General features: G+C 43.6%; 1 protein-coding gene across 1 annotated transcript in view; it reads left to right on the top strand.

The window, feature by feature from the left end:
- Positions 1–9,630, top strand: part of LOC135451530 (alpha-2-macroglobulin-like protein 1) — a 36,278-nt gene extending 26,648 nt beyond the window's left edge. Inside the window, exons 28-37 of the mRNA XM_064720834.1 lie at positions 1,535–1,609; positions 2,351–2,504; positions 3,923–4,104; positions 4,493–4,708; positions 5,961–6,079; positions 6,796–6,886; positions 7,538–7,606; positions 7,860–7,962; positions 9,113–9,154; positions 9,558–9,630. Of these exons, the coding sequence (XP_064576904.1) occupies positions 1,535–1,609; positions 2,351–2,504; positions 3,923–4,104; positions 4,493–4,708; positions 5,961–6,079; positions 6,796–6,886; positions 7,538–7,606; positions 7,860–7,962; positions 9,113–9,154; positions 9,558–9,583 (1,077 nt within the window). The 3' untranslated portion in view covers positions 9,584–9,630. The remainder of the gene's footprint in view (positions 1–1,534; positions 1,610–2,350; positions 2,505–3,922; positions 4,105–4,492; positions 4,709–5,960; positions 6,080–6,795; positions 6,887–7,537; positions 7,607–7,859; positions 7,963–9,112; positions 9,155–9,557) is intronic.
- Positions 9,631–12,734: the final 3,104 nt, after the last annotated feature.

The following is a 12,734-nucleotide window of genomic DNA, read 5'->3' as shown; positions in this document are numbered from 1 at the left end:
TCCATCTTGCCCCCCTGAATCCCCATTCTAAAAACCCCAAAATCTATTTTTCACCCCGTGATAAATTCACTGTCATTCTACTTAATTTGTCATGGCTTGCAGATCTTCATCTAAAGTTGGTAACTTGCTCCGTGGGTCACAATCAAAACCACAGGCATCTTGGGCTCTGTCCCAGAGTCTCTGAGCCCCCTGGCAGGGGTCTTGGCTGCTCAGGACAGCCAGAGGGAAGTCCTGGGTCCTGACAAGTAGTAGCACAAAGCAATGTCCCCATGGCCTAGCACAGCTAAGGCATCTTCCCAGAGCTGAATGAAAAATGTGGCCTAAACCAGCAGTCATTTCCTCTGTGTGAGGTTTTAGACTTTGCTAGGCTTTCTTAATTTTCACTCTAGCCAAAAGAAAACATAGCTAATTGTGCCAAGGCACTTCAAGCGCGCAGGGAAATGAGAAATATTTTTCTATTTTAGTGCTTGTCTAGAATACCCTGGCTGGATTCTCCCTCTTCCCATACCTTACAGTGCACAATACTCTGTGCTCTAATACAAGATTGTCTGAAAACACAGTTGTCCCTCCACTGCCCCAGAAATATGACTCCTCCTAGAGCTTGTCATCCCCCAAATGATGCCTGCAGTGTAGCTGGAAATGCACCAAACTCTTGGTGAACATGCCCCAGAGCTTAGGTGCTGAGCAGTGTGTGTGCAGTATGGCAATACTTGGGTTCATGGCCTTTGTAAAGGTACAAATAATCCACACTGGTCAGATTACAAAATTGCCCATGTTAAATACAAGCCAAATTTCTGAAATAAAACAGGCTGCTTCGTTCATAAAGCAAAGGGTTACACATTTTTTTTCCTAAAATTTGAATGCAGTACAAAATAAAACCAGAGTATGCATGTAGCCTGTTCATCCTTGTCTGACTGTCACTAATTTCCCACCTTTAGCTGTCTATCTGAACAGAACTTTTTGGAATAGCTTTTGCACCTCCACCTGCCTCACACTTACAAAGTTTCTTCTAGTCAGTGTGAATGAAACTTCTTAGCATCTTAGCCCAATTTCCCCCTCTCATTTTAGATGTATTCTTGTCTCATATCTGAGGATGTAAGCAGAACTTCCCCAAGAATGAATGCCCTCTGAGATGAAAAGCAGCTCCTGAAAGCCTGTTAAACACATATTAACCTGTAGTTTCTCAAAGCCAGATGACTTATATGTAAACTTGCATAAATTCTTCTTTATGATGCAAATCCTGCATTATAAAAACTTTATTCAAGTGTACAGTGGTAACATATTTAATGAGATAAATTACTTTACAGTTTGTTTCACGCCTTTCTATGAGAAGGGATGTCCAGGCTGTTTGAACAAAATGGCTGAGACTGCCCTCAACAGCAAACTATTAAGCAAGTGAGCCTGGAGGGCTTTCCTGCCCAGGAATGCAGAAGCACGTGCTGTGCTCTCTCAGATGCAGTTTTTGGGGCTCTGCAATGACAGGCACGCAGTGGTTGGGTTTGTCCTTTCCTGATGACTGTCCGTGTGCTTGCAGGGTGGTGTGGATGACACAATCTCCCTAACAGCCTATATTGCTGCTGCACTGCTGGAGCTCCATCTGGAGAGGAATGTAAGTCACCCCTGAACTCCTGCAGGGCTTGGGAGCATGCTCCTCCATTCCTTCCTCCCCTGGCTGGGGGCTTCAGGGGCTACCCAGGTGAGCTGGTGAAAGGTTCTGTCATTCCCACCTTGCTACACAATAACAGGAAAATTTTATCTCAGTGAAGAGTTCTTAATATAAATGGCCTGATTTGCAGCAAAGAAGAGCACTTTCTTCCTAGCTCATCTCAAGGGAAACAACTGTGTCTGAAAATAACAAAGTGTTTGCAGGGAGAGGCAATGGTTTTCATTAAACTGAGCAACAGGGCTGAAGGAGAAAAAGATACTACTTTTCAGGTATGCACTGTCCCCCCTCCCCCAGATGAAAGCAGTGATCTTCAAGACAAGAGTAGACTGTTCTAGAAAAAAAGAACTGATGTTCCAGACTTAATCGTACAGTTCTAAAAACATCATACCCTTCAGGATCAGACACCCACAGCATGTGACTCTGACAATTCTGAGCCAGCATGTTACCAGACACTTTACATCTGGATTCTCCAGTGTATTAGCAATCCCCTATCCCAATAATAAGTCCAGCACACCTTTGCTTTCAGCCCACAGTCAGTGATGCTTTGACCCCTCTACCTCACACCTCACAGTCCTGGGAGAGATGCTAGCACTAAAGTACATCAAGGATGTGTCTGGGATAGATGTTCACAACAACATGGTGTTTGGTCAGAGGAAATTCACTTGGTTTGGATTCCTTTTTCAGGACACCATGTTAGAAAATGCCTTACATTGCCTCAGGAATGTAACACTTGATGAGACAAGCCTTTATGTCAAGGCTTTGATGGCTTATGTCTTCACACTGAGTAAGGACATGGAGACGAGAAAGCAGCTCCTGGATATGGTACAGAAGGAAACTGGTAGGTTGTTGCTTTGAGGTCCTAGAGATCACGACTGTGTTCAAGGTCTGATATCTGTAGCATTTAATTGCAATATCCTAGGAGATTTAGCTATTCACAAATACATTTTTATGTCAGAAAATCATAATTTATTCAAACTATGACAATCTCTACTTTTCTCTGACTCAGGAAACAATTTCTCATCAAAAGCAGCAGTAATTATCCATGCTTAATTTGTGCAGTTAAAATGCTTATTTGTGTCATGGTGCTCCTGTCATTCTTCAGCAATTCATACATAGTACAAGAGATCTTGCAGAGCAAACTTGTTTCACCATGTCTGTTCAGCTGCTGGTCAGAACATTTACATGAAAAATTCAAACCTTTTGACTGCTTCTCCATTGCTGCTCTACTCAGTTCAGGGCCCCTGGGTGGGTGGACCCTTACTGCTGTGCTGCTGGGCTTGGTTCTTCCTTTTGTCTCCTTAGCTTGGGGAAAAAAATAGACTTCTGTCCTGAGTGAGGATGCTGGGGTAGATGTTCAAAGCACCTAAGCCTATGGTTAAATATTTGATAATATTACCTAAGTTGGTTTAAGTAAGTTCTTCCCCACATTTCCTCGTCTGGCAGTGTGGTGAACTACATTGAGGGCTGAAAAATAACATATTAAAAAAACAAAGGGAGAGAGGATTTTTCAGCCTGACCAGCTACCAGTGCTGAGTGTTGCTCACTGCATAGCCATTCAAGCTGCCAGCTGGAACAGGAAGGAGTAGAATTGCACGCATTCAGTGCAGTACTTGTTCAGAGCTGCCTCTGTGATAATGCACATGGAAGAAGGTAAATACCTTCCAATGTGATAAACATAATGAAGGTTCTCTGTAGAGGACTTTAGCTAAATTCTGAAGTCTTGAGGCTAGAATTATGCAAACAAGTGAAGGTTTTTTCTGAAAACTGACTTTGAATTTAAAAGCATTTCAGGTTTTCACATTGTACCACTGCAGAAGATTCCTACACAATTAAGCCTGGCACAGTTAAGATAAATTCTTAGCTGAATTTGGTTAGTCTCCTACTATGACTGCAGCAAAATATTCCACTGGACTCAGATATATTCAGGCTTGTGAGCTTGAACCTGAAATGGGAGCCCAGCTGTTGCTTAAATTGCTCTTCACTATGCACTGTATAGTGAGGATGCCAGCAAAGTAAGTTGGGTAGTCTTTCTCCTCCAGTAGCCTGACAGCAATTTGCCCTCAAAGACTAGGCAGGTCTTGTACAACAGGCACAAGTGATTGGAAAGATGAGTCCTAGGGCTTTTCAGCACAGGGGGTCCTGTTATTCTATGCTAGGCAAATGCAGAAACAGCAAAAATGCTGGATCTTGGAGACATAGCTTTAAATATATAGGGATCTAAAGTTCTTCTCTTCCACATATTTCTTCCCCTATCAGCACAGCTACTGACATCTCAATCTGCTGACGAAACATCTTCTTCCATGATTGAGACTGTAGCCTACATCGTCCTGGCCCATGTCTCCAAACCAGGCTCGTCATTCAATGAAGCCTCTGTGAGCAAGCTTGTGCACTGGCTCAGTGCACAAAGAAATGCCTTTGGAGGATTTGCTTCCACACAGGTAACAAACCAGGGAAAATCATGGGGGAAAATGTTGTTGTGCCTGGAGTGATGTGCATGTCACTCTAGACCCATCCTTTGCAGACAAAGGTATATGAGCCCTGTTTGGAAAAGGGAGTGCCATGGGGAAACTCTTCTCTGTGTAATGTAATTGGGATTACCCAGGATCTCTGGCACTGCTAAGCCCAGAGCTCACAAGCTGCCTGTTCCAGGTAACAGAAATCATCCTGCTGCCTGTGGCCTAGGCCCTACCTATGCACTTAGTGGGACAGAGCCTGCCTGTGTCAGAGTGTGAATCAGGGCCATGAGGACTGTAGTTCTCTCTGCAGTCCCTGAACTGCTGTGCTGGGTTTTGTCCTGCAGCAAAGTGACTCTGACTCTCCATCCAGGACACGGTTGTCAGCCTGCAGGCCCTCGCTCAGTATGCAGCCCTGATTCCTCAGGAGATGAGAGATGTCAAGGTGACAGTGAAGGGAAAGGGGGCTTCTCCACTGGAGTTTCATGTGCACAGGAAGAACAAGTTGGTCCTGCATCAGGCATCTCTCCCTGCAGACACAGGGAGCTACACAGTGCAAGCAATGGGCAGTGGCTGCGTTTATGTGCAGGTGCGTACGCGTGAGGAACAGAGCTCCCAGGCTTTGCCTCTGACACTGAAGGGAGGTTTGGCTTTAAGCAGCTACTATAGCCTCACGTTCTGAGTAGGATTTTGCCTTCTAGGCAGAATCATGTCAAACTTGAAGGTACTCAGGTGTTCTTTGTTGACAGGGTTTCATGTTACCATCTCTGGTATCTCCTCAGAAATGTCTCAGCTTTGCTGTCCTATCCTACAGAGGCATGTCATTATTAAGAAAACAGTAGATCTGAAGTCAGGAGTAATGAGACACAGAAGTGTACATACTTTGATTTTGAATGTGTGTTGTTGGTGTCACTGCTTCAGGAGCTGGACACTGCTGACACAAAATTCTTTGGGTATTTATCATATGCAGAGAGGAGGAGTGATGTGGTACCACAGTCCTCTTACTCCAGTACACCGACACAACTGGTCCATCAGGAGGATATATCTCATTTTTCTGGCAGTTTTGACAGTTGTTCACTTGTGAACCATTCATCTAGCAAAGAACTCAAAAAGGAAAACTTCAAAAGGTTTTCACTCCCTGTGAAAACCTTTTCTGCTGGGTCACTTCTGTTCAGATGATGCCCACAGAGAATCTTATGATGTTCACAGAGAATATGCAAGCAGTGTCTAGTCAAGGGGACACACCAATTATTAATTGTTAATGCATGTAGGAGGTAACTAGAACCATACTACACTTGCATACAGTCAATAAGCATAAGAGACCTGATGAGCACAGGCTGGGGAGGCAGTCAGATCACCAGGCAGGTGGAGGAAGATTGGCCTATGCTGCTCTTTGGATGTCTGTGATCCTCCTGCCTGCTGAGCTGTCTTCTTCCAAGTTTTAGTTCTTCTTTTTTAAGAGTAATTGTTCTACCAATAGTTTCCCCTTAAGACCTAGAGCTATTGACTATTAGCATATCAAGAGTTAACAGTTAACACCTCTTTCTCCTTGTGGGGCAGTTTTAGCTAATGTGCTTCCTTGACTCTTAACAGACAGTTATTTTTTTTTATGAGACTGAATGAGTTTTTGAATCACAGATATCTCAGTCTCCAAGTTTTGGGTTGCATTTGACAGGTGTATCTGATGCAATGTGCTAAACAGCACATCTCTGAACAGAAAGTGCATTTGAGTCCAGCTGTGTTAGCCACTGTCTACCAATCCCTTAAAGCTGGATGCACAGGTAATGCTTTACTCAGGGAAACTCTGGGGCACTTCACAGAGATGCTTTCTCCCCCACCAGGCTACTTGGTACTATAACATCCCCCCACCAAAAGCAGAAGTCTTTTTCCTGGATGTGGAAACAGTACCAAGACAATGTGATGGTGTCAGGAAAGAGTTTGACATACATGTGTCTGTCAGGTATGAGATCCTCTTTCTTCAGTGGAAAAAGTATGAACCCAGATGTATGACTAGAACCCTGCAAAAGCCTCCTGTCTGTAGAATCACAGACACAGGATTACTTTCTTCTTCTCTATAGATCCCAAGGAGATTGCTAACTAAGAATTAAGGCCAGGAGAAGGGTGGCAGTGCACTGGTAGTGTCTTGCATGACCACAGCAACCAGCTCAGCAGTCCCCAGAGCACCAGCAGCTGAGCTCCCATGTTGGCATCCTGGGCTGAACCAGCCCTGAGATGCATTCCCCTGTAGTGTGAAGCACTACTGGAACTATTCAGCAGAAACTCCAGTCCCTATCCATATTTCATTTGCCTGCATATGTCTAGAGTGAGAGTCTTGATCCATATCCTCCATGCCTTCCTGTCCTTACTGAAAGAGAACATTAGCAACATTTCCACTCTCAGCCTGTAACAGCAAATGTAATTTCCACCTGTTGGAGAGGGCAACAGGAAGCCATATTATTTCTACATTAACCATAACACATTTGCTGTACAATCACTGTCCATATTGAGTGAGTAGATGGGGACCAATTTTTGTCCCTTTGTCCCACCAGTTAGACATGCGGCTGAGCTTTCATATCACTGTAGGGCAGAGCAAAGTTTGGAAGTGTCCATTTGTATCTCCTAGAAATGCTGTGCTGCCTTCCACATCTAACCTGCTTCTCTCCTGACCTCCTGCAGATATGTAGGGAATCGTGGGACGAGTAACATGGCCCTGGTGGAGGTGGAGATGCTGTCAGGGTTCATTCCTGTTCAGAGCTCTGTGAAGGAGGTAAGACTTCCTTTGGCTTTCCTTGAGGATATCAAAATCTGTTTTCCAGATGTAGCTCGGTCAGAAATATCCAAATATTTAAGAAGTGTCATAGAATGGTAATTACGAGTGCAGATATAACAGGCTATTTCACAAGGCAACTTTCCACTTGCACAAGTGGCTGTGCAGTTTTCATGTTCATAGTGAGGATTGCATACACGGGAAGGGTCAGGGAGAAGATGAAAAAGCACCTAGTTAGAATCATCTGGTGTGTATTGGGCCTCTTTGCACTTACCAGTGCCATTTTTAGGGATATTCCTTCCATAAAGTGGTGTTGAATCCCATAGTGCGGTTCAATTACATGTTCCAGTGTTCCACACAATAGCTAGAGAGATCTGACATAGCCTCATACTAACCAGTTTTCCTTTTGCTTCAAGTGATGACAGTAGGAACATGGTCCAAGGACACTTGTACCAAAACTGAAAACTATTTTCTAAGGCTTGATGTGCTCCCAGCAATATCAATGCCACGGAATGCAAACCTGACTAGTCCTCAGGCTAGGCTAAGTGCTTCTGTCAACAGTGGTGCACTAACAAATTCCAAACCTGCTGTGAAACAGGGAAGGCCAATGAGCTGATGTTAACCAAGCTTATCTCTTGCCTTCCTATACAGCTGGAGAAGTTACCCCTCGTGAAAAAGACGGAGATAAAACCAGACAAAATCACAATCTACTTGGAGGAGGTAAGAGGAAGACCACAGGGAACTGCCCATTCATGTAGTAGCAACAGAAGTACTTTGCATGGGGACTTTTGCAGATTAGAAATACAAACCTCTAGGCTGGTCAAGCAGGCTAAACTTTTCACAGAAGAGGAAGAGGGTGGAAGAACCTGGAAAGGAAGAAAAAAAACCCTCTGATGCAGAAGGAGTAAAGTTAGTATGTAGGTGATTTTGAGATGATCAGTGCATTTCTGCTCACTTCCATTCTTCTCTCCAGCTGGGTGAGAGTTCCCTAAAGCTTAACATCTCAGTGGAACAAGATGTTGAAGTGCAGAATCTGAAAGCTGCAACAGTGCATGTCTATGACTACTACAAGCCAGGTGAGATTTCACTGACATTGGTGTAAAGTAACTATTGTACTCCCCACGTAATTATGGCTGTGACCCTAATTCCCTTTAACCCCCTTATTCCAGTGCATGTCCTCCTGCAATTTCAAACTTGGGTTTCCTCTGTACAAAACTTCAATATTCAGGTAGCCAGTGGCTTAGAAAAGTTCTTGAGACAAGGCTGCCTGGCACTAGGATTATGATGTGGGGTGTTATGTGTACCATGACTGTGTTTTTTTCATCTAGCTTCAATATAGAAGACTTCTCTCACAATTTGCCATGAGTTCTCCAGCTTTTAAGCTCTCTTGAAAATACTTAGGCACTTTTTGAAAATCAGTATTATGCAGTGCTACCGTGATCCACTAGAAGGCAGAATTTAGTTGTATGCATTTCATGGCAAGTGTAAGAATCCTACCACCCATTGTGTCCTGCCATGCCTCACAGGAAAATAGGAAAATAATTTGTTACCCTTTAAAGCTCTAAATGAATTATTAGCACAAAGAAGAGAGATTTTGATTATATTTTGAGTCTTTCTGATTATTCTGTGCTCAGTTCAAGACAAAACAGCAGATGGAACATTAAGAATTATTTAAAAAAAAAATTTGAGAACAAAATGGAAAAACTGCCACTGGAGATTTCAAAAGCATCACTATGTGTCATATACTAAATTCCATTCTTGTTCCCCTTTCCACCATGGCAAGAAAAGGACACTTTTTAATCCAGCTACTACAGAGCTAAGTATTGACACCTAATATGTTCTCCCTCTGCTATTTCATCCTGTACAAGAATTTTTGTGCTCAGTACATACAATTTAAAGAGTGTTATCTGACATGAAAATACTAATTATCACTAAATAAGCCAGGCTATCAGGACACGCTGTGCGAAGGTTTTTTATTTGCAAAAAATGTCCTTGCATTAGAAGACATCACAGTGCACAAGGTGATCTTTTACAGCTGTGTGGGATACATGTTGTGGGGACAGGTTGCTGGCCTGACCCACTAGAGACATTTCTTTGCTTTTGCATTCACGGTCTGAGGAGTGAAAAATTAAAGCAGTGGGTTGGTTGTGCTACTGAGAAAGAAGTTTGGCAGTACCCTGCCATGCAGTCCTGCAGCTCACCACCCTGTCCCTCTTGTTTCTACAGATGAACGCTCGGCAAGAGAATATGCTTTCCCCTGCAGTTCAGGTTAGTGCCAACAGGCTTCCAGCCCGGACAGGGCAGAGGACTGGTGGTAAGCAGGCAAAGCATCCCACCCCTGCTCTGCATTTAATCCTGTCATGTGATGTAGGGCCTTCTTGGACTGCAGGTTGAATTGGGATCTACTTACTGGTTGTGGGCACAGTTTCTAGCCCAGGTATTAATCTCATTGTAGACTAAGGCTTGAGCATACCCTGGAAGATTAAAATCATCTCTTTTTATTTCATTTCCATGCAGTCCTCACAGTATTCCAAGTCTAAGTACAGCTGAAAATGCCTATGTCAATGATAAAAAGATGTCACAACTCATCCCATAAGATCTCTTAGTCCGCAGACATTTTCCTAAAAAGTTATCAGGCACTTTGCATTTTCTTTCCTCTTTCTTTCTACAGATGCCTCAAAGCAGGTTTCTTCCTAGTATGCTCTGACTCTGCAACCTGAGTTTTCTGCCTGCATAGAGAAAACTTCATTGCTCCAGCTCTCCCCTTCCCTGCTGTGTTGGAAACACCCTATTTCCTTTGCCCTATGTTTCCACGTGAAAACTGGCTTAATACACATTATTTGGAAGCGGGTGAAATAAAGTGTGTGGAACCTGGAAAGAAGGCAGTGACTTGACAGTTGAAGATTTCAGTGCATGAAAAAGAGGGAAACACTGTGCATGTTGTGGTTACATACTTTGCATTTGGTCACCATAGTGATTTAAATCTCTCTCATCCCCAAGTCCCATCTCTGAGCTCCCTTTTCAATTCAATTAACTCAATAGCTGATCTGCAACCAAGCTCCATGCAAAAAAAACCCCTCATTTTTAACCCTGAGCTGGTTTATTACCTGATCCATTTTTCTGTCACAACTCAAGAGTAGGAACAGGCAAGGGAATGCTGAGGAAGAAATACTTTACCAGTTCATTCAGACAGAAAAGAACTGTACAGCAAAGTCTTGTGAAGGGAGAGCATGAAACCAAAATAACACTAAACATTCACTGCATATTTAGACTCTGACAACACCTAGTCCCATCCTATCAAGACATTAACCCAAATGACTAATCCTTACCTGTGGCACTACTTAAAAAAGACAACAATCTGAGGAATTTCAGGATGCAGCACATGCAACAAGACAACAGAGTGTATGCAGATGGCCCAGAGGGATTTGCAGTGCCATTAGGGAGATAGCACTCATAAAATGGGGGATACTGGATAAGAAAAAATGGGTACTAGTTTCACAGAACTGATTGTCAAAAGATAAATTACCACGTCAGTCATATCAAAAACGTATTAAGGTATTAAGTAAGGTATGAAGTCAACAAGCCCAGGGGCAGTGGAAAAGAAGTGAGCAAGATAAACTGGGAATTTGGGAAGTGATGAGCTTCTAAACAGGAAGTACTTTGGGAGGAAAAAAAAGGGAAAAAGGAACATGAAGTGAAGCAGGTCATGTGACAAGGATTGCTTGGGTTATCCCTGTTTAGTAGCCCTTTGCCTGATCAACACAGCTTGCAAAAGGACAGCAAATATTTTTTGTTTTCTCTGACCATTCAGAACAATTGGTCCATAAAGTGAGCAGAACCAGCTGTTCCACATGGGGACAAAAGGAAAATAAAAGTCTCACAGCAGTGCTTAACAAGAATTTAGGGGAGGTAGAAGACCTGAGGAACCAAGTGATACATTCTGTGGACAGCTGATGTAAAAAGCGGATAGGGTTGAGTTCAAGGAAGCAAAAATATAAGGGACAAACCTCCAAGAATTGTTCCCCTAGCATTGTCCCTTCCCAAGACATGGTGGAGTCAACAGAGACTGTTCAGTGGTGCTCTGCAAAGGGAGCAAAGTGAGACCTGTTGCCTGTCCTGGTTGCCTTCTTGGCAAGTCTCTTCCTCTGGATATTTGGGATGGACTGGAAGAGCTTTGGAGTTCAAGCCCTCTGATGTGTTGAACTTCAAACAAGAATGTTGTAAATAAAATCTGAAATCTGTAGCCCAGCATGCTCATTGTGTCCATGAGCCAGGCTCTCTCCTCTCTAAATGGACATGTGCCAAGGATCTGCTTTACAGTTCAAGGGATCAGATTGCCATGAAATTAGATCCAGATAGAAGCAGCCCACCAAGATTCCTCTGCTTCTGAAGATAGGATGTCTTGGCACCTTGTACCTGCGTGGGGCAGATAAGTGAGAAAAACAAGTGTGTGAAATATGAATACAAACAGGTATTTCCAGGCTGTGGTTTCAAATCAGATAGATATTATTCAGCTGCAGATGAGGGGTTGAGGAAGCTGGCAAAGCAGAGAACTGAAAAAAAAGCTGCTGTGTGGCAAGCTCCCATAAGATAGGAAATGTACAGCAGAAGTCAGTGAGCTCTTTGCCTCTTGAATTAAATATTAGGGAATGCAATAAGTGGCTAATCTGTGCTGGATGGGCAATCTGATGCATGCTCAGTTCTGTGGCTGTTGAAAAGTGCTCTCTGTCCTTGGTGACATCCATGGGAAATACCTTCCAGGGCAAGAAAGGAACCCTTGTAATGTGTAAGCAAAGGTAGGGCAGGTGGCCAGGAGACTTCCTTCCACCACCTCACTACAAGCAGCTGTGTGGATCTTGGTTGCCCAAATAGCCTGGAGGCAACTGGGAAATTTCCTGCAAAGTTTTGCTGCTTTAATCCGTGAAAAAGAAGGTCCAGAAGAGCATCGTGCAGGCAGCAGCTAACAGGCATTCTGGTCACCAGCATCTCAGACAGCAAGGGATTTTTCTGCAGGAGGATGACTGTAAGCACACAAGATGGCCCCAAATGGATTCTGACCTTGTTAGGGCATTATTTTAAAAATAAATGGTATATAAAAAATCTGTACATGAAAAAAGTAGTCTGTACAATGACCAGTCCACAACCAGAGACAAGGTGCTCCTTCTGAGGTACCTGAAGGTGATGGTCTCACTTCCAGGCTGAAGTGAGTAAATGGGCGTGGGAAAGGGAAAGAAGGCAAACGCAGCTACATAGACTACATGTCTGTTTGTATGCCTGTACTATAAGAATCTGTACGGCACAGTATGCAGGCTCATGCTTATGCTACGTGCTGTTTATTCACCTGTCTATAAGGTTCATTTACTGCCACTGTGTTCCTGATAAACTGGAAAAAAACCCGTGAGCTCGGAAGGTGCACTTTTCCTGCAGGGCCACTGAGTGTCACCATCACTCCGCGACTTGCTCTGCAAGATGCCGTTTCTCCAGGGAATAAATCTCCGTTTCTAAAACGGGCTGGAATGGATGGAAAAAAAATCATTGGAATGAAAATGGGCTGCTTCTTCCTTTTTACCGGAGCTGGGAAGAGCTGCACCTGAACCGTGAGCTATCTAGGCAATGAATTCTGCCTTATGTGTAGGCAAAGCATTTGACAGGTTTCCAGCCAGACCCTCTAAACCATCTTACAATTTGCAGCATGATCCTCAGTGACAACAATTATGGCACTGAACAAGTGCTTTATCGGGAGACACTAAAAAGGCTGGGATCTCACCATTTGGGAAGCAGAATAGATATTGGCCAGGTGCACTTGCTTTCCCTGAAACTATTAAAGGCAGGTGAACCTCGTGGAATA

The sequence above is a fragment of the Zonotrichia leucophrys genome, chromosome 1, assembly GCF_028769735.1.
Source record: "Zonotrichia leucophrys gambelii isolate GWCS_2022_RI chromosome 1, RI_Zleu_2.0, whole genome shotgun sequence".
NCBI classification, from domain to species: domain Eukaryota; kingdom Metazoa; phylum Chordata; class Aves; order Passeriformes; family Passerellidae; genus Zonotrichia; species Zonotrichia leucophrys.
This window is presented reverse-complemented; position numbering and strand designations above follow the sequence as displayed.